The following is a 22,688-nucleotide window of genomic DNA, read 5'->3' on the forward strand; positions in this document are numbered from 1 at the left end:
CCTGCAATTGTATACTTACCCGACTCCTGTCGGGCTACCAACCATCGGAATGACGCTGTTCGTATTTTGACAGGTGGCATCCCGACAGCCGGCATCACTTTGGGACTCATACTGAGATGAACATACAATGGATTGCGGAGCATATTTTGTGTGTATTTGCACAGTTCATGCTCTGAAAATTAGTACATATGATGTAGGGCTGTGCTAATTTATGATTGTATTTACACTTCCAACTGCAGAGGTAGAACTGGGTTGTGATGGAGCGCTCTCACATAGGCAGAATACACTTAGGGAGTGTTCATACAAATGCAAGTCATGCAGTCCTAAAGGGGTCTATTTACTAAGCAGTGTTAGGAGACAGAGTGAAAAGTGATAAGTTGCCAGCCAATCCGCTCCCAACTGTCATTTTTCAAACACAGCCTGTGAGATGGCAGTTAGGAGCTGATTGGCTGGCACCTTATCACTTTTCACTCTGGGTCTATTTACTAAGCAGTGTTAGGAGACAAAGTTAGGTAGGGTAAAGAGGCCAAAGACTGGTCCGAAAGGAGTGACCTTCACCGTACATTATGATTAATCCATACTTTTCTAACCTCCTGCATTCTGTGTGAGATTCCCGGTTCACTGCAGAGTCTCCAGCTGCCCCAGGAGTTACACACAACTCCCGAATACTTAAGGGGCCGGCCACTGCTGACTTATGGGTAGCAGTGGCCTTGCCCGGAAGCCCTATCCTGGATCCAGCACTGAGACCACCTCCTTGTTTTCCCTGCATCTGTACCACAGCAACAGCGAGAGAAAGCCGGCCAGAGCCCTACAGCAGCTTAACACCAGGGTGGACATTGCTCAAATACAATTGTGTCCGCCAAGGACCAACTCCTCAAGATAGATAGCTTCAGCTGGGGTGACAGTGGGGGTGGCGCAGGTGAATATGACACAGCAGCCAATACATGGAGCCCAGCCGTGACCAGAAAGACAGGAGTAGAGTAACCCGGACAGGAAGGGGAAGGTAAGCGGCCAGTGTGTACTTGTGCCCGGCGACAGCAACCAGCATGGCTTCTCTGCCATCCTGACTGTGCCCAGTCACCCTCTGTCAATAGCAGGTGCAAATGCCTGTAGTACATGTCATGTAACCTCCCTGCCTGGCTCCATCTGTCATACCGCTGGTTATTGTCCCTCTGCCGGGCACTGTCCTTTGTCTGTCTGTAATGGGCTTATTGCCTCTGACTGATCTGTCATTGCCTTCACTGATCTATGTACGCCCGCTGCAAGCTCTTACTCCAGCAACGCCCAGGTTGTCCTATATAAATCATTCGCTCAGTAGGAGTCGTATAGTATTCGAGATCTTCCTCCTATTTTAAAAATGCACTTGCCTATGCCCATCCTGTGTACAATGCAAACTACTCATTATATAATACATATTGGCATCATTTTCTGTGTATGCAGTGCTCATTTATACCTGCTTTCTGCACAAACCTCATCCTCCCTCTTACATTTATCACCTGCCACTGCAGGACACACACTTGACTGGCAATACATATGCCAATAGGTGGAGCTAAATATGCCCTTTGGACGGAGTATGACACAACCCCTCAACAGTGCACCGTGCTTTGTGCGTTGCATTCTACTACCAACTATAATCTCCCTGAAGCTGCTAGTTTTTAAAAGTAGGCAAGTATGGCTTAATCTGCAACTTTATACCAATTCCTTTGCTACAAAAAAACGAATCCTAAAGGTGCATACACACACAACGATTTTTTTTAACGATTATCGTTAACAATATCGTTTATCGTTCAATCGTTGAGAAAAATTGTTGAGTTTCTAAGTTAAAACGAACGATTATCGTTCATGCACGTTCACGTTTGTAGTTCAGTCAGACTGGCCAACTCAACCATTTTCATTAAGGGAATACGCAAAAATCATTTGGAGTTCAAAAAAATCGTTCATTACACTTTTGAAAAAATCTGACAGATTTGTGGTCAATTGGGAACATTTTTCCATACCTGGTTTACTTGCCTGCTTATTGTCCCATTTTGGAACATGGTCCGCGCTTTACTATCCCAAATTATTGCCATCCCGATTTTTCCCACCCCGGCTAACCTTCTACTTTGCGCTCCGATTAACTCTATACCCAATACTTCCAATAAATTAGTTCTCCACATCTCCTGCGCAACTAAATACCAAATCGCCCGCAACTGGAAGTACCATGCACTCCCAGTCGCCAGGAGCTTCTCAACAGAATTTGGTTTATAGCAAAAATGGAGTATATCACCAGTCTGCAGAACAATAATGTCCGGAAGTTTCACGCCATTTGGGATCCCTGGTATGTCTTTCAAAACTCTCCTATTCCAGGCCTTGGTTAGCCCACTCTGACTCTCCCCTCTTACAACCATATATGATTATTTTATTTATTCTATTATCTTATTTTTATTTATTTTCCCTATTCTTTCCCCTGACTCGATACTATATATTCTTACTGCCCACCCCCCTCTCCTCCCTACCTTCCTTATCCCCGTTTATTCCCTTTTCCTTCCCATTTCTGAACTTCACCACGTTCCAACTTATGCTGGTCCCTTCTCCTGATTAACTATTCCTGTGTTACAAATGATTATGGTACTTCAAGTAACCTTATTCCTCTTTTTATTTCTTTTTTATCTCTTTCTTTAGGTTCACATCCCATTTTTCAGTCGAGTTAACTTACTCTAACCAGATAATTGATTATATTTGTCTTCTTAATGATATGTCACGCCTGTTTATATTGTGAACTATGACAATTTCTTAATTCATTATATTGTTTATTCTGTTTAATAAACTATTACAAAAAAAAAAAAATCTGACAACAAGTGCACAGCATGGGAATTGCACCAGGCGTCTCGTGCACAGAAATGATCGGTGTACAGTATGAGAACATATCTGTAGGACAGATGCACACTGATGACTAAAGCAAACCAAGTGCTTATACTACACCTGCTACATATACAGCACTGCATACCTGACAATATACTGTTTTTCTGTGCTCACTTGAGCCAAATACGACAGATTTTATTTTAAACTCTGCACCAGGCCCTTTAACCCGTTTCCTTCCTTTATTCCATAGGATAAGGTTCAGACCTCTCCTTGAAATAACAAGGAGTGACATTTCAGTCTGCATAAACCTTTGTAGTTGGTAGATGTAATATTCCTTCTAAGGTTAGACTCTTGCATTGGCGTCACTAAGGGGTCCGGACCACACCGGGTGACACCATCCAAAGGGGGTGATACCAAAATAGAAGAGCTACTCTGCTATTTTGGTGTCACCCCCTTGGATGGTGTCACTGAGAATCAGTGATGGATGATTCGCACTTCATCTACAGGAGAAGCTGGGGCTGCCCAGCAGCTCTCAATACACTGTGCAAGCCCCCAGCATGACCAGAACAGTTACACCCCCAAAACGTCACAACGTTGCATTGCAGACACAAGGCCACGTCCCCTTTTTGCATGTGTGCCGAAGGCGCAGACGAGGAGTCTACAATAGTGCATTGGGTGGCACCAACCCAGGTGACGCCACTGGACTCTCATGAATCTATTATTATTATTATTATTATTATTATTATCCTTTATTTATATGGCGCCACAAGGGTTCCGCAGCGCCTTACAAAGTACAAAAACAAACGAGCACACAAGACAACAGTTATTAACAGTACAGACAATGCAGGACAAGTACATGATTTATAAACAATGCTGCATAACACCTAAATAAGCAGCAGGGTGTCAGTAAGCAGTTTTAGGCACCATTGTAAATGAAAGTAAAAGTAAGGCAAGAAGAAGCACGTGAGGAAAGAGGGCCCTGCTCGTGAGAGCTTACATTCTGAGGGGAGGGTCAGACAAACAGGGGTGACACAGATGGGCTAGATAGTGAGGAAGGAGCATAGAGTAGTGGATTAGGATGAGCGCTGGAAAGCATTGAGGAAGAAATGGGTCTTGAGGGCCCAGTTGAAGATTAAAAGCCAGGAAGCCAAGTGATGGAGGAATTTTGCAGGAGCAGTGGTGTCAGAGGGGTATAGCCAGGGTTTGGTGATGGCAAGGAGAATCAAGGCATTACAGATGAAGTGCTCATGAACAGGGACCAGTTTATTATAGACAAAACTGGCTTTCCAGAGGGAACAGAGGAGAGGGACAGAGTTAAAAGGCGAGAGGAGAATGAGATTATTAGGGTTGATGTAGTGTGGAGGTGATATTGATCTAGAGAAGGGGGATAAGGAGTGTGGGGTTATGTGGCTGGCTTCTGAATGAGGAAGGGTGACAGCAGGTGATGGGTAAGGTGGAGTTTTAGTGTGGTGTGGGGGGGAGAAGGATAAGAATCTTGGAGAAAAGAGAGGGTGCAGAGTTTAGTGGTGGTGCAGCAGGACCATGGTGGGAGAGTAGAGAATAATACTGGAGTTGTGGGAGATGCAGTTGAGAAACTAATATGTGATGAAGAGAGACAGAGGAGGGGGAGAATGTAGAGGGGACTATGGATGGAGAAAAGAGGTGAAAACTGGTGGTAGAGGAGAAAATAATGTAACAGCTGAGTGAGGGAGGAGTAGAAGAAAAGAGACATCGTGTAGATGAGGCAGTCGGGGGGGGGGGGGGAGAGTCAGTAGTAGTAATGAGTGTGAGATGAGGGAGCAGTACAGGTCAAAGGTCAAACTCAGATAAAAGGAAGAACAGTGCTGGAAGATGTAAAGGCACAACTACAATAGTATATTATAACCAAAAAAAGAGTATAGAGCTGTTAAAGTAGCAAGACTTGAGAATTAGTCTAAAGTATGAATATATATATATATATATATAAAAAGAAAAAGGTATACGTGTGAAACAATGGTAGGTACTACAGTGGTAATCTAGATTGTGTACTTCTCTCTTCTTATAAGACCAGCTGATTTTATCAAAGGGTGTAAAACCCTATTGCTGTCAAACTGCTGTTTGTTTGTTTTTTCATTATGTTTTACCTGTGAGAGTTTTCTATTACTTTGCTTGGGAAAGCCTATTTTACAAGTATCACAGAAGAATCTGTTCTGTTATCACCATCTCAGGATAACGGAAGAAAATAATTTGACAATGCATTATTTGAATAGATGTAAGGTTTTTAAAATAAATCTAGAAATGAAAGAAATATATGTTTAGTGCAGTATTGGATAACTTGCATGCAGGAAAAAATATCTGTCTTCTTGCTGTAGAAAAGTGCCTATTGATAAATTGGCTCCTATATCCACCAAAACTAGTGGCAGTTTAATTTGAACCTAAAGACTGATTTTGACTTAGACCCCACACTTTAAAAAAACACATAAGGATGAAGCAGTAAACACTTTATTGAGACCTTTCGAAAATATACAAAATCGTCACAGTAAGATACAGAACACATGAATTAGAAAGTTACATAAACCATTCTGATTACATTATGAAGGAATAAGTGCGACATAATACAGTGAGCTAAAACATTTTAATAAACATGTCGTATTTCAGAACTCTAGTTATGAGGGAGGGGAGGAAGAGAAGGGAAAAGAAAAAGCGGAGGGGATTGTTCCTGCATAGAAAGACACATACCAAATCTTTATTTCTTCTTTAATGATAACTTGCACTGTTGGAGGAGGTAGGAGTGGGTGGGGTATTCCTAGATCTATTGATTTTAGAAGAGTAACACTATCCTGACACTCTGCATACGCCTTTTGAGTGTGAGATCCACTACAGCCACATGGCTATACTGGGATGTAATTCCCTCCTCCCCTCCTCCTTCCTGGCTCTATACTTTCACACCAGGCTGCTTTAATACTTCAGGCCTGCATCATACTTCCCTACTTTTGAAAAAACATTTCAGGGAGATTGTGAAAGCAGCACCTATGAGCGTGGCAGTAAAGTGGGCGTGTCCTGCTACATCTGAGAGGCGTGTCATAAACCTGACTTACATCCACATGTAATGAGCCCCAAAGCAGTTAGTAAGATCTACTTGTTGATGAAAACACACTGATACATTTCAGAAAATGCATGTACCAGAGATCATTGTGCCTTATAACCAATGCAGGGTAATGGCATTGATTATCCCAGTTAAATGTATATATCTCTGATTTTATTTTTTCCCAAGTATATAACAACTACATAATGGGGGTAAGGTGCAATAGGGGAGATTGCTACTATTTCAGCCTGTAGTCTCCCTGACAATCAAGACAAGTATGGGCCTGCATACAGTATTAAATGGCCCTTGCAGTATTAGTGCCAGGGATTACTCTGGCTGCCTAGGCCCTAGATAATCCTACCCTCTAGCAGACAGGTGCTTTTGCCTGTGTGATGGTAAAGGATGAGACCTTATTGGTGGGTCTGTTGGGCAGTTCTCTTGTTACAGTATATAACATTTTTAGAGGTGAAGTGCTGTCTGAGCCCATTTTATGCCCATTGAATGGTCTATTGAGAAAATGCTGGACTCATGTGGCAGACACATTGAGTGTTTGGCTGGCTCAGAAGTTTACATTAAATCACATTATTGCATATTAACGACTACCTGACTATCTGTTAACATTTTCTTTATAAATGTATGTCCGCTTCTAGCCAATTCAAAGAATTCCACCCAAGGTTTGTTTGCCAATGTAAGCGTATTAATGAGACGCCACCTGTGACATTCAATAATTCCAGAGTTGAAGCCCACCTAAGTTTGGATTTTCCAGTTATTGGTGTCTAAGAACAAGATGTTCCAAATCCCAAATTCTGTTCAAATTAAGGAATTTATAGTGTAGATTTGGTTTGGTATTACCATAAAATATTGAAAAGATTTGGTGCGTCCCAAATATATATTGTGCATAGAGTCCAGGTTTCCATTTTGAATTTCGCCAAATATGTGTTGAGAATTATATGCGTCTCATTGATCTTAGACAAAGGGCACCTGATTCAGAGTCGCATGCTGTAGCGTATATTGGTGGTCACCAGTTTATGCAAATTCTGCTACAAGCTCCTTCCCTTGTGTACATCTGTTTGGCTGAGTGTGCAATGTCTGAGACGCACTTTTTTAGTGCACTCTGTAATACCGATTGCTGCGTCCTTATAATCTATCATTAGTCGAACCATTGAAAATTGCACAGGGCCAGCAACAGAAATCTTGGGGCCCAGCACACTCATGGTATTTGGGACCCCCTATCCACTTCCAGTAGGTACATGCAGGTCGGCCATTGGCTCATCCCCTGTGTCTCTTCAGTCTCATTCCCAACTGTGTGTCTCCGCCTTATCCTCGCCTGTGTTGCTCCAGCCTCAACCCTTGTCTCTCCAGCCTGATCCTTGCCTGTGTTGCTCCAGCACCATCCCTGTCTCTGTCCTCATCCATTTTCAGCCATCCACTTCTCTCAGCTTCCTCAGTCCCCCGCCCCGCATCTCTCAGCTTAATAATTTCCCACCCACCCTGCATCTCTGTGTCTCCTCATCCTCCTTTCATCTGCATCCTGAGATTCCTGAGGGGCTGGGGCCCTTCGGAATGTCGGAGCCCTGTACAAGTGTCCCCTTTGTACCCCTGGTCACTGGGCCTGCTTTGGCAGGTGCAGGTTCTCCATCTGACTATGGCCTCCTATGCCGGCGGCTGTGCGCCTGGGAACAGACGCCTGCATTGACACGCCGGTGACTCACATAATACACCCACTTAACGGGATCAGTTTTGCGTGCACTACTAGTCACCGCCCAGGGATGCCCGTTACTTTGCCACCACATTTCTGATACTTTCTTTCCCGAACGCAACAGCATCTTTGCATACACACTGTAACGTATGCATCATAGAGGCTTTCAGAAATATCCGCGCATGCGAGGTTGTAAGGAAAAAAAAATATCTCTGCTGCAGGAACATCTGCTTTGCATATGGCTCTAAATCCGGACCAGTGATGTCTTTGCTGTGAGCTACACTTAGAGATGGGACTGTCATTTCTCCCTCTCTTGCAAAATATGAATACATTATTCTACTTTACATTCCGATCAGTATATGCAAAAACCTTTTGCACAAGAATGAGATCTCTGCTTGAGCACTAAATCATTAATCCAGGTCCTCCAATAGTTTTAAAGTCTAAAATATGGACAGGTGGGTCCTCTTCTGTTACATCATGTATTATTTACATCCATGGTTTAATACTTGGCTGTGTTGAGCTTTAGTTGAGTGTGTATGCACCTAGGACCCCCAGTCACAGATGTGATGTTACTGTGCTCCGTGAGGAATAACGCAGGAAGGCAATGATAGTTTCTGATGCTCACCTTGGTCTTTTGTTCCCTTTTTATCGCATTGCCTGTTCAGAAGAGGCAGCATGTAGGTATCTGAAGCTCCCTGCTACTCATCTGCATGCTTTGAAATGTAGCATCTTGCTTAGAAGTACTTCAGTACACTTCTCATTCTACCTGAATACCACATCAGAAAAAAAAAGTATCTATATCCTCTTTCAGTCCAGAATTAACCAAGGTCTGACCACTCATCCCTTCCATTCCCTTTCCGGTTTATTTACCCTACTAGACTCCTCATTCCTCTTACCTGCATGAAGACTGTAAACTGATGTAAACTGGCCTCTAACCCGCCTTTCTTTTTCCATGTTTTTGCCTTTCCTTCATCACTACTTGTGGAATCAGGGGATGTTCTCTTCCAGATGGCAGAGGTACACCGGCAGATTCAGAATCAGTTGGAGGAAATGGTAAGTGATTTAATTCTTTAACATAGCTCATTACACTGTCATTTTGGCTAAGTTTGAGTTTGACACTCAGTCTTGGCATTCTTCCATTTCTCATATGTTGACCATGGACAGCACAGTTCGGAAACCACTTTTGTTTGTTTTTTCCTCTTTAGCACACAGGGCTACTCTTATCAACAGGTGAGGTGAGAACTTAGCTTGAATTTGCAGAATACCTGGATCATCAGGGAAAGTATTTTCCCCTCACAACTTGGACCCCAGAGACTAGACTTTACACTTCCTCCTGCAATCCCTACACTATGTAGACAAAAGTGATTGGACACCCCCACACAACAGAAATGGTTTTCTCCTGCAGCAGACGTGTGTTCGTGAAGGATTAAAGAGAAGTATAGAGATCTTCTCGATAACTCTATGCTCCCTGCATTGTGGTAGTTCTATGGAAACAACAAATGTTTTTATCAGGACGACAGTGCCACCTGTCATGTTTCCAAGGCGACGCTGGACTGGTATGCAGAAAATTCGGTAACCCGGATGGACTGGCCAGCTCAGAGTCCAGATCTTAACTCCATTGAGAACCTCTGAGACGAATTGGGGTGACTGGTGTGTTCTAGGCTGACTCGACCTTCAGTGTCACAGTTGGTCACTGTACATAAGGCGGAATGGCAAAACATACTGTCTGCTGTTGTCTAGGAACTTGTGGACAATTTGCCAAAAAGGGGGTGTCTATAGGTCCACCATGTGCAGTGATTACTGCAACTTACTGATGTAAAGAAAATCTATTTGCTGACGTCACTTTTGTCTACATAGTGGGAGTAGAGCAAAGTTCAGCAACTTAGCCACCCTTCTTTCATTGACACACATCATGTACAGTGACTGCCGCTGGAACAAATTTTGTGTAATTCTGTGCAAGAGCTGGAGGGGAGATGTTATGCTGTCTAGTAACTTAAAATACTGGTGGAATAAAGTATATACATTTATGTACCACCTTCTCCCAACAACAGTCTTGTTTTCATGGGTCAGTACCAATTTTCTGGAGGCAGCTGAATGGTTTGGCTTAGGTGAGGTCTCTGTGATGTGTGTGCGTTTCAAAGGAATACAAAGTCAGCAGGGAGAATCACCCCTAAAGATTACTCATTTACTTTGGTATTTTTCAAACCTCAAGTAATGAGCGATCTTCATCTCTTGCATGGACACAGAAAGGATATGGCCCTTTCTTCCCCTCCACTCCTCAGTACAATGGTAATCACAATGCTACTGAATCACTCTCCTCCCCTGCATGACACAGCCACTGCCATTAGATGGGAAGGGAAAAAAATAACTAAAAATAATCGTTTCTACAATACATTTTTTATTTTGTTCACTATCCTATTGTGGCAGACTTGTAAACGGTAATTAACATTTTCTGATTGAAGAAAAAGAAAAGAAAACTGTCAAACTACATGATCTTTGAATGAAAAAAAAAATACTCATTGTACAGTCATCAAAATAACTCTGATCTCTGTAGTGTCTCCAGCAGGTCTGGGTTGCATTGAGAAATCCTGCATTGGGGAGGGGAGGGGGGCTACATTAGCCTTGTCAGTTTTATTTACATAATTCTTTACCCTCCCTCATTTTCCACCTGCCTATTTGTCTGCTCTCATCCGTATGCACATCCATCTGTTCTCCACATCAGTCAGTCACACTTTGCTTTATCCTTCCGGGCAGACCTGTCACTGAGTCTTATTCCTGCCCTGCTCTCCCGCAGCTAAGAACCTGGCACACTCACTGACCCTTTTCAGTGCTGGAATCCTGCAGTGTTTAAAGACCTCATTGAAGCAATAACTATCAAATCTTACCTACTGAACCAATAACTGGGGGTATTTACTTTTGCTAAGAATTTAGACCATGGCAACATAGCTGGGCAACGCATGGGGACTTGCAGAGTACACGCTGTTCTCAGGTAAAGTAAGGTTGATGCTGCTGGGAAAGATGCAGTTTGTCAGCAGTAAAGAAAATGACTAGCTGTGCCTTTATGCTGTATCAGGTGAAAGTAGGATAGAGGAACCACATGCATGGAGCGCAATAAAATGGTGCAAATAGCTGGGTGTCGTATCTGAATTTCGCCTTAAACTGTTATGCTCTCTCCCTGGTGGCTCCTTCATACTGATCTGCGGCATCGTAATTGATGCAAAAGGGCACTTGTGAAGGCCTGGGCTGAACCTAACGTACAGTTTAGTTGTTTGCATACAGTGTGTGCTGTTGGATTTCTGTCTTTTATCCTACTGCTCCCAGCCTAGAGACTGGTGTATAAATATGTAACATAACAGGTGCTTGTTTTGTTTCCAGCTGAAATCTTTTCACAATGAGTTGCTCACTCAGCTCGAACAGAAGGTGGAGTTGGATGCCAGGTATCTAAATGTAAGTCATCTTGTATTTATTTTTTGTCTTCCCTAATGAGGTTGAGTCATTTTTTTTTATATTCAAAAACTGCTGTAAATTACCTTTTTAATTTCTTTAGTATTCATTAGAAACTTTTTTAAATATTGTAAATGAAATGACATTACCAATTATTGTAGATTATTAGGATATCGAGTCACCTTTGACATGTATAATAAAGCAATGACCTACTTCTTTGGGCCGTTTTCTTGCAAAGTCAAGAGTTCTTTAACTTGTTTGGCCGGATGCTAAATTATGGAATCCAAGCCCTCCCACACACACTTCACTTTGGAAGTGGGCTGGATCTGGGATGGTGGCCTACTCTCCTAGGAGTCTGCGAGAACTCCCTGGAATTGGGGAGTCTCCAGGATATCCATATACCTGAAAGCCTCATTTTATAATTTTACTTTCAGGCTGCTCTGAAAAAGTACCAGGTGGAGCAAAAAAACAAAGGAGATGCCTTGGAGAAGTGTCAACTGGAACTGAAGAAGCTGCGCAAAAAGAGTCAGGGCAGCAAGAATCCCCAGAAATATTCGGACAAGGAGATGCAGGTGAGGACTTTTGTGTGTACAGAATTTCTTTTTGGTTGCATTTGCCAGCCTACAAATGTCTGGTTAATCTTGTAACTGAGCTCCTGGAGTGATATGTTTCACCCAAGAATACCTATGGGAGTTAGTTTATTTGGATGAATTTAAGTTAGTATATTTCCCATGGAGACCAGATGTCAGAGAATTTAGCTGTCCTGTTTGGCATGGGCTATTTAGTAAAGTCAGAATATTGAAAACGTAGAGAAACACCACATATACCCTATCTAAAGACCACTGGCTGCCTCCAAAATGGCTATGGTACGCTTCCAAGTGCTACAGGGTGTGGTGAAATCTGAAGATTGAATTTGAATCTAATAATCTTTATGTAAAGGATAGGACTATCAAGCATAAAATGTGCCATTTTTAGAACAACCCTTAAACATGGAGAGAGAACTAGATACTGCATGATGGCAAGTTGTTAATCCCAACAATCGTATTTAAAGTAGGGGGGGTAGGCAATAGGCGGCCACCCAGCTGTTATAGAACTACATATCCCAGCATGCCCTGCCACAGTGTTGCTATTTGGCCAGACTTAAACTGGTGCAGGCATGCTTGGATTTGTAGTTCAACAGCTGGAGGGCCGCTTATTGCCCACCCCTGTTTTAAAGAATTATCCTTTATACCATGAGGAACTTGCAGCCACAGTCTTACAAATGTTGCTCCATTCCACTTGATTTGGATACCCACATTTCTCTTCCATTGGAACAAAATAATTGTTCTGTGCTATAAGTTCAGGACATTTAAGAAATTATAGACTAAATTTATCATTAAAAGCCCTGATAACCACTTGGACTAAATTTATCATTAAAAGCCCTGATAACCACTCTATATGGGCCTGATTCTGAGTCGCATGCAATTCCATAATCGCTTAAATGTTCAACATTTTTCAAATGTGCATGCAACTAAGTTGGTAAAATGTTGCACAGCACATGCTTCCCATGGAGTGTGTGCGTGTCACAGTAGCGATTGAGATGCATGAACTCAGATATGTACTGGGTGTTCTTTGGTGGTGACTGGGAGGTGGCAATTTAGACACATGGAGATCCGGTGTCATATGGGCATGTTGTGGGACTGTCTCATAACTGGTTGTGAACTCAGACATTACATTTCTCACATTGGAGGCAGACCCTGATGGACAATCTGCACCCAGCATGGGGCTGGTGCACGTTTTAATGGTGCAATCTTTGGCTGTATCTAAAGATGCTCCAAGTGGTGTTTGAGCACCTAAAGACACACAATGTGGGTGCCCCACTCTTTGCACAGTCAGACGCACACGTGTACAACAGGGGAAGGGCTGATACTAGCATTAGCATAAAATTAGCCCCTTTAGGAGGAATTCAGAAGTGCCCAGTAAATAGGCAGTAATTGTAACCATTAGGAAATTTCATCAGTCCTGTAAAGTGGAAAAGGTGTAAATTGCCTCTGATGAAAGGTCATCCCCTAGAAAAAAAAATGTCTACAGACATATCTGTCCCATCGGCTGTGCAGCACGGCCAATGCGATTATGTCAGGGAACGCCGTCGTTCAGACATATCGCGGGTACACACTGGCCAACGGGCAGCAGATATATTGGCCGATCAATTGATCAGCCAATGTATCTGTCAGTGTGTACCCAGGATTAGAGTCTCTGGAGAAATGGTACCATCCATATCTCATGTATTTCTTGTTTAAATAGGTAGAGAATACATACAGACACAATCTACAGACAAAAAATGAACTCTTTAATTACAATCTCTCGTGTCTTGTGACACTCTCTCGTGTCTCGTGACACTCTAGATTGTCTTTGACTATTGACCTATTACATCTAGGACAATGTTTCTCAAACTCTGTCCTCCTAGCCTCTAACGCGTCACGTTTGTCAGACCACCTAGCTGGTGCACAGGTATAGTCTTAAGTAACAAATGAATGACACATTTTTAAAGAATTAATGCAGACTGTCTAAAGATCCACAAGAGACCTGAATGACATGAGCTATTAAGGGGTCAGGAGGAGAGTTTGAGACTCACTGATCTATATTACCAGGATACAAATCTATGTAATAATCTAGGGTGACCTATCACGTGCAGGGGCACGCCCCTCTCCCAAACTGTTCCCACTGCACATATGGGACAGACCAGGGGCTCTATTTATTAACATTATTTTGACTAAAATAAAGTGAAAAAGGGTGGTCGGCGCATGCGCGGGGCACTAGTCACAGTATTTTTTGCGAAAATACCGTGACTAGTGTGCGGATGGGATTCGCAGGGACAGTGGGCCTGATTCAGAGCCGGACGCTATTTGCGCTCGCTCGTTCAGAAAAACGGGCCGGCTATTTAAATTGAGCGCTCGCTCTTTGCGATCTGACGCCTCTATGTCTGAGCGAGCAAACAAAACATGCGCTCGCTATTTTGTAAAGACGCCCCCTGGCCGCTCGCATCCTACGTCATCTCCGCTATTTATTAGAATAATCGAGTGCATCGAAAGGCGTCTGAACTGCTCGCAGTGCTTGTGGTTGGATTTTCCTACCGCAATCATGCGAACAGTTCAGGCTAAGAAACAACCAAGTGACGTGGTCGATGACGCTGCTTTGTTAATTATGCACACCCTTAAAACGCCCATTTTGACCGTTTGGCACGCCTGCGATCGGATCACCACTCCCCGTTTTCAAGCACCTTCCCCTGTTACCACCCACAAACGCCTCATCCTGTCACTCAAATTAGCAGGCACTCGCAATTTTGCGAACACACGTTTTCCGACCGCACTGACTGGTTGGCGCATGCGCATTACGACCCATGCGCAGATGTGCGAACATCGCTCGGAGCGAACAAGCGACCGCTTACGAGCGGCTCTGAATCAGACCCAGAGCTTTATCGCAAGCTCTGTCCCTGCAAGGGATTTGTAGTAAATCGCTGTGATATTGCCTGAATTCGCAATGCGAATTCAGTCGTTAATATCACACTACAATCTGCATTCAATATGCGGATTGTAGTAAATGGAGCCCCAGGAGAGAAGTACAGTACTGGTACAGGGTAAGTATAGGAGGTGGGGTGACCTGGCTTGCTGGGTCCATATAACTATTTACATAGAATAACCTGAAATAGCAGGTAAAGCCATACACAAATATGTTTACAATGTAAGAGGCGTGGGGAACATCTGATATGTATGGTAACAGAATAACAATTGTAACTGTTGGTGAGGAAACTGTGTATTGTGCTGTAAAGTAGAAACCTAATCAACATCATCCCCCAGTATTATATCAGCCATTGGTGACTTTCAGTGGTGTGGTACAATCGGCCAAATAAGACTCTGGGAGTTGGAAATATGAAAATGAAAGCTGTGGTGCAAGTAGCTGCCACCAAGGAGGCTGCAGAGAATTAGCAAAGGAGGGAATCGTCTACCTATAAGTGATCAGGGAGCCCAGAGAACGGCACAGTGCTAGCCCTGCATGGTTTGGGGCCGTGGCAGTATAACTCTGATCATTGGGAATTGTTGAGGAACAGACTGCCATTCACTTGCTGCCCAATTGTGTAACTCAAGCTGAACAACCAACCAATTAGCTGCTGAGAGCCACAGGGCTACTGTGATGAAACTCCAAACCATAGTCTGCATTGTGAATGCTTAATCAAATATCTCATCTCAGCTGGTACCTTCTAGGTTAGGGGTGGGCAATAAGCTGTTGTTATACTACTCCCCAACATGTTGTGCCTCAGTTTTGCTGTTTGCCCATGCTAAAACTGTTGCAATGCATGCTGGGATTTGTAGATCAACAGCTGGAGGGCCGCTTATGGCTCACCCCTGTTCTAGGTGGTAGGTGGCTAAGTACATAACATGAAACGACTTGATAGTTTGCCAAAGTGAACAAAGAATGCTGTATATTTACAACTGTTATAGATTGCAGTGACATTTTACAAACTTGCATTGAATGTAAATAGGAGCATTTCCTCTAATAGTAACTCTAAAGACTGGCCAGAGTGTGAATATGAAAATGGCATCTGTATCGTTTTGGAGAGAAATACTTTCATTTCCTCAGCACTATAGGAGCCTACAGGAAAATTCCATTAGAAGGAAGTCGCTCAACTACCATATGTAAATACAATTTTAAAATCTAAATATATAGGGAATTCTGTTTTACTGCAGGAAGATAAAGTTAGAGACCTCACTAGCATTCTCAGTTCTTGAGCGTTAAACCCACAGCAATTATGTTATAAAGTGGCTGGATTATGATTTTCCACAGCCTAGTAACTACCTATGTTTTTATTTTATACAAAACTGGTAAAAAGTTATTGGGATGTAGTCTGGAACCCGACGGTCTAAATGCCGACCGCCGGCTTCCAGACTGCTGTATCCTGACTAGGGACGAATGACAGGCGTCTAAATGTAGACGCCTGTAATTTGCCCGATGCCCGGCATCCTGTTAGAGCGGATGCCGGGCACTGTAGCAGACAGCCGCTTAGGTTTAGGGCTTCCGGGGGGGACTTGGGGTTAGGCACCCCCCGGGAGGTTAGGGTTAGGCTAGGGGGAGGGAGGGTTAGGGATAGGCACCCCCTGGGGGGAGGTTAGGGTTAGGTACCCCCCCTGGGGGGATTTAGGTTTAGGCAGCGGGGAAGGGGGGGTTAGGGTTAGGCACTTAGAGGAGGGGTTAGGTACCCCTAAGGAGGGTTAGGGGGTTAGGTTAGTAAATACTTACATTTAGGATGATCGGGATTTCCTCCGTTGTCGGGCAGCCGCTGTCGGGAATTGAACCGCCGGCCATGCGGTAATACATATCACTCCCAAGTTATTACGTCTACTTATTATTCCATTTAACTTCAAACCAAAAGGAGGGAAATGGAAAAATAATGTAATGTTGCAGGTCAGGCACAAGCAAATTCCCAAAATCCATTCTGGACCATCCGGACTGTTTTCACAAAAATTCTTCTTGGACCGGGGAAGTTGAGAACACGATTCCTGCTAGCAGACTTCTCGGTTCAAACAGACTTGTGGGAACCTGATGGGAAGCAGGCCTTCTCTGTAATCATCATAGGGTCGCTTGTGGAGGGGTTAGTGACATCCAGTGCCTTGACGAAATGCCAGTTCTGTAATCGCCAAAATGTTTGGTTCCAAAATGCTGCTTGGGGCAGTTAATGTTCTCTTAATTGACTTTTCTCGCAGCCTTGGATGACATTAACTATATTGTAGCGCCAAATCCAGACTTTCCAAATAAAGTTTGGCAAGATATGTAAGCTAAATGCTTCAGAGGCCAGAATTATGGATACCGTGATTTATGCTCCTAGGTTAAGTGGCTGTCGTATTTTTAAGTAATCCATATTGCTGGGCATGATGCCTATATCCTGTCATTAAACAAATGTGCCTTTACAGGCCAGTCATTTTTATATCAACAGTGGGAAACAGGTTATTCGTACAAAACAAATCTACTATTCAAAGCAGCTAGTGAATAAAAACCCTGAAATATGCATTTAGACTGTAAAACAATCAGACTTAATGCAGAGGATGGATGAAATAAAGTGTGGATTTTGCACAGCAGACAGAATATTGTATTTGTCAGTGGCGTAACTTCATCCCAGGTGCCCGGAGGCAAGATAAATGTTGGTGCCCCCCCACCCCCAAATTAAAATTTACCACCCCCCCAGCACCTATGCCAGCCCCAGCTGCTGCCGACCCCCTTTTTGCAGTTCCTTTTATACCGTGCCCCATATGCAGTGCCCCCAGTAGTGGTCCCCCTATGCAGTGCCCCTTATACAGTGCCCGACTATGTAGTGCCCCCCAGTAATGATCCCCCTATGCAGTACCCCTTATACAGTGCCCCCAGTAGTGGTCCCCCTATGCAGTGCCCCCAGTAATGATCCCCCTATGCAGTGTCTCCAGTAGTGGTCCCCATAGTAGTGCCCTTTATACTGTGCCCCCAGTAGTGGTCCCCCTATGCAGTGCCCCCAGAAGTGCCCTTTATACAGTGCCCTCAGTAGTGGCCCTTCCTATGCAGTGCCCCCAGTAGTGCCCTTTATACAGTGCCCCCAGTAGTGGTCCCCCTAGTAGTGCCCTTTATACAGTGCCCCCAGTAATGATCCCCCTTATGCAGTACCCCCAGTAGTGCCCTTTATACAGTGCCCTCAGTAGTGGTCCCCCTAAGCAATGCCACCAGTAGTGCCCCTTATACAGTGCCCCCAGTAGTGGTCCCCCTAAGCAGTGCCCCCAGTAGTGCCCTTTATACAGTGCCCCCAGTAGTGGACCCCTTATGCAGTGCCCCCAGCAGTGCCCTTTATACAGTGCACTCAGTAGTGGCCCTTCCTATGCAGTGCCCCCAGTAGTTCCCCTTATGTAGTGACCTTTATACAGTGCCCCAGTAGTGCCCTTTATACAGTGCCTCCAGTAGTGGTCCCACTATGCAGTGCCCTTTATACAGTGCCCTCAGTAGTGGCCCTACCTGTGCAGTGCCCCCAGTAGTGCCCTTTTATACAGTGCCTCCAGTATTGGTCCCCCTATGCAGTACCCCCAGTAGTGCCCTTTATACAGTGCCCTCAGTAGTGGCCCTTCCTATGCAGTACCCCCCAGTAGTGCCCTTTATACAGTGCCCTCAGTAGTGGCCCTTCCTATGCAGTGCCCCATTATGTAATGCCCCAGTAGTTGGTCCCCCCTATGCAGTGCCCCCAGTAGTGGGTCCCGCCCTATGCAGTGCCCTGTTATGTAGTGCCCCCAGTAGTGGGTCCCCCCTATGCAGTGCCCCTTACAGATATAACACACAACACAGATTATTTACCTGCATCCCCGTCCCTAAACCACCGTCCGCCCCTCAGTCCTCCCGTTCGGCACTAAGAAACTGGGAGAAACGTCATGATGTCTCTACCATAACCACTGCGGGAGCCAGAACTCAGCTCCATCCGTGGATAAAGCAGATAAAGTGGATAGAGAGTCTATCTGACTCTCATTGGCTGCTAAAACAAACACATCGCCGGAGAATGTGTTTGTTACTGATCGGCGGGCGGGGGGGGGGTTGTTTACTCGACCCTCCCCCCCTGCATGCGCTTCGGGTTCATCAAGCGGGTCCGCGTCCATAGAGCACTACGGCAGCAGCAGGCCATGAAGGTGGAGCGCCGATCAGCTGCGTTCCGCCTCCATGCAGCTCCTCTGCAGTGCCCGTAATGGCCCGGTGACAATGGAGCCGGGTGCCCCCTTCAGGGCTGGCGCCCGGCGGCAAATGACTCCATTGTCCCTGGGAGTTCTGTCACTGTTATTTGTATGACTTCAGCTTCTTGTTCTTGGAGTCAGGGGTGTATCTATAATGAGTGCAGGGTGTGCAGTGCACATGAGCCTCTGGACAGGGGCGCCGAGAGGGGGGGGCGGGGGGGGGGGGGGGAAACGGGTGCAGATTACCCGGGCCCGGGCTTCCTGAGGGGCCCGGCGGGGGCCTGGGTCCGGCGCCGCCCCCCCCCCTCGCTCACAGCAGCCCAGCACACAACGTGTGCTGAGCTGCAGTTGGAGACTGCTCGTGGCTGCTGAGCAGCAGCCACAGCAGTCTCCTATGCCTGTGCGGGGGAGCGATCACACTGATCGCGCCCCCCCGGCTTTGCGCCGGGCTGAGGGGGCTCAGTGCCCCCCCTTCACGACGCTGCAAATCTTTTTTTTTTTTTTTTTTTTTCGGCAAGGGGGCGTGGCCATGCCTCCCGAGATTAGGCCATGCCCCCCTATTACCGGGGCCCGCCTTGGCTCTTGGCGACCCTGCCTCTGGATCCAGGGGGTGCCCGCACCACCTCCCCTGCACCCATATTATCTAATACCTCTCCGAGGTCCCGCGTCGGGTGTCTCAGCCCTGCACAAAACGCTGGAAAATGGCCACCACGGCTATTTTTCCGGCGTTTTGCACATGCGCAGTGAGGAAACCCAATAGACTCTGGGCACAGACTACTGCCCAGAGTCTACAGAGTCTGCGGTCGGCAGTCAGTCGCGTCAGTCTGCTGCCAGCCTATGGGGAGAGAGTAGGGGGCCCCGGATGGGGAATACACATCGGCCACCTCCTCTCAATACACCCCTGCTTGGAGTACGATCTTATAAAGCTATCATTTGTACATGATATCATCATGCATTAGGACTCACTTTTTATCTGTCTTCCTAACAAGGAACAGTCACAAACCGGTTGACCTTACTTGTAAACCTTCTTTATATATATATATATATAATCTGTGTGTGTGTGTGTGTGTGTGTATTATATAAATGAAGGCCAGCCACTAGATGTGATTTCTTTTAAATTTGCAATATTTTGGATGCAGTAACCTCCTGTGAGTTACTGTAGAAATTGAAGTCTTTAACTTTAAGTCTGGAGAAAATCGCTGTAATTGGATTCAGAATTGGTTCAATAATAGGATGTAGAGTTGTATTGTGTTCTTTCTTTTAGGTTGGACAGGAATTAAGTGGTTCACCCAGGTTTCCTTTCCTATGGCGACACAAGTTAATGGACTAATTCATGGCTTTATGCAGTGTTTGTTTTGTTTTCTTCCAGATGGATCAAAACTATGGTAATATGGTCCAATTACATTTAGAGTTGTTCTAAGAAATCTCTGATAGCGCAAAGTTATATCTGTGGCCACAAAGTTGGCAATTGTGCAGAAATCCGCTTGACAGAGAGGTGCAAGACCCAACTTAAGCATGGGTAAAGTGTGTTTGTGCCTTCACCTCCTTAGTGGTCACAGGCCTTATATTACACTGAAGTACTAAAAGTGATGGGATAGATATTTAGTATCGTGTAAGACCCCCTCTAGCCCAACGAAGTGCAGCAACTCAACATTGATTTCACAAGTGGACAGAATACCTCTGGAGAGATGTTGACCGATGCCATCTGGATAGCTTCCCACATGCCCTGATATTTGTAGGTGCAGGATCTTGGTGTGAATGGACCTCCGCACCACATCCCATAAATGCTCAGTTGGGTTCATGTTGAGCAAACGTGGTGGCCAGAACTCTCCCAGAATTCTCCTCAAAACAATTCACAACTTGGGACTGATGACACAATGCATTATCCTGCTGGAATATTCCATTGTTGTTGGGGTACATGAAATCCATGAAGGGCTGCAAATGGTCATCAAGAAATGCACGGTAGCGGATGCCGGTCAATGATATGTTCAGGAGACCCAACCCATGCCACATGAAAACACCCCACACCATTATGGAACTACCACTGGCATGCATGGTGCCTTGTGATTTGAGCCAGTGTCGCTTGTCTGTTACCACGGACAATTCTGTCCAGAAGCCGCTGGTCATGATAATCAAGCAACCATGATCAATCACTGCCCTGTCCATGGTCAGTGATAATGTCTGCCATGAGAGATTCCTAGTACACACGTCACACCATAGATTGAGGAATGTTAAATGTCCACACAACTTTCTAAATGGAATGTCCCATCCTTTGGGCACCTACTATCATGCCCTGTTTGAACTCTGATAAGTCATATCGACTTACCATGAGCAGCTTAGTTGGTGCTCAGACTGACTCACGAGATGTCCGATAACAACTGATGCAGGTCTGGGAACTTCCAAGATGTCGTCACAGTACGCTGAGGCGACCTACAATGACCTTTACATGCTGCTATTCCGTGACTTTTGGCTCTTCAGAGTGTGTTTAGGGAATTAAAAAAGTGTATCAGGATATCCCATGATGTAGCTGCATTGTTTGTTAGCATTAGACCATGATATTGCAGATCATGTCAATGACGGGATGGACTAACAAACTGCATTTTAGCCTGCATGCTGATTGCAAGCCAACATCCCAGAGTGGAGTAGACTCACCAACGACCAGAGGTAGATGTCTGTTCCAAAGGAGTACCGTTATTAGTGTTGTCAAATTAAGAAAGTCACAGGCCAGTGGGTAATTTTCTTTTCTTTATCATCTTGTGATAGCAGTAGATTTGTTCAGTGACAGACAATATGCGAATGGTTGATCAGATCCCATGATGGTAGTAGGTGGCAGCGGTGTGTGATGGAGGTTAGTCTACATGGCAGATAAACTTAACTGGTTGAAACAGGTGCAGGATAACACAGGATTAATTGTATGTAACAGCAGGTACAAGATGGAGAAATATCCAGTTGCAGCCAGGAGCATAATAAGTGTTGTGCTGGTATTTGTAGTGCACTTGTGTATGCTCACGTATACTGCATTTAAATGCTGGTGGCAGCGGAATAGTTAATATACACTCAGTGATGGTGGCACATTGGCATTTGTGGCCTGTATAGTGTATATGCAGTCTCCAGTATACAGGGACCCTCTCGGGCACGTCCATTTGTTGGGATGGAGGTAAGAGACTCTGCAGGAAGCCATTCATGTGCTCCGAATCCTAATGCCAGGAGGCTGGAGACAGACAGACAGCCCTACGAGTGCTCTCTCCTAACAGATAACAGCTTTATGACTGGACGACCTGTGAGGCTGTTGCTACTACTTATGATATTTTGACTGTCGACAAATCCTACCACATCCTGGGCTGGATTAAGCCTTTGGGGGTCTCGGGCACTTATGACAGGGAAGCCCACCCCTACTCATCCTCCAGCCGATGCCCACTCTTTGTCTGGGCTGGCCCCACTCATCCAGTTTATAGAAAATGCACAGTGCAGCAGTGTGATCAGCGCCAGGATCCCCGTGTCACCTCCCCTTTAATCCAGCTCTGACCAGTGAAGAATAGTGATCTGTGATGTACAGTACAGCAAGCAGTATGTGCTGGAGTGATGCCGCTTTTTCAAGCAGTGATTCACATGTTAATCTTCAGTCACTGGGCTAAATCATCCACTCTGTTATGCATGTGGCCACTCTTCCTTATCTGTACTGAGGTCATCAGTCTCTTATTCATATGACTTAAATATTTGCAAGAGAAGAGTGTGTGGGGGGCAGCCTAGCCCTACCGGTGGATTTCCAGCTGTTCAATTACAAATCTCTGAAGGCTGGATTTGTAGTTCCACAATAGTTGGAGAACAGGTTGCTGAAACCTGCCCTAAATTGCTAGTATGATTCCTGTATTCCCCACTTTCAATTACTATTAGGTCTAAATGCTGTCGTTACAAAGCTTCTTACAGTATG

The 22,688-nt window shown here is 45.0% G+C and overlaps 1 protein-coding gene across 4 annotated transcripts in view; it reads left to right on the forward strand.

Annotated features, from left to right (window-relative positions):
* The window catches only part of BAIAP2 (BAR/IMD domain containing adaptor protein 2), a 271,775-nt gene that overhangs the window by 145,808 nt on the left and 103,279 nt on the right, over positions 1 to 22,688 (forward strand). For all 4 annotated transcript variants that reach the window (XM_088474291.1, XM_088474276.1, XM_088474282.1 and 1 more), the window contains exons 4-6: positions 8,596 to 8,657; positions 10,980 to 11,051; positions 11,483 to 11,620. In XM_088474291.1, coding sequence (XP_088330417.1) covers positions 8,596 to 8,657; positions 10,980 to 11,051; positions 11,483 to 11,620 — 272 coding nt within the window. The remainder of the gene's footprint in view (positions 1 to 8,595; positions 8,658 to 10,979; positions 11,052 to 11,482; positions 11,621 to 22,688) is intronic.

This window comes from Taudactylus pleione, unplaced genomic scaffold (genome assembly GCF_031769625.1).
Source record: "Taudactylus pleione unplaced genomic scaffold, aTauple2 ptg000016l, whole genome shotgun sequence".
In the NCBI taxonomy this organism is placed as follows: Eukaryota; Metazoa; Chordata; class Amphibia; order Anura; family Myobatrachidae; genus Taudactylus; species Taudactylus pleione.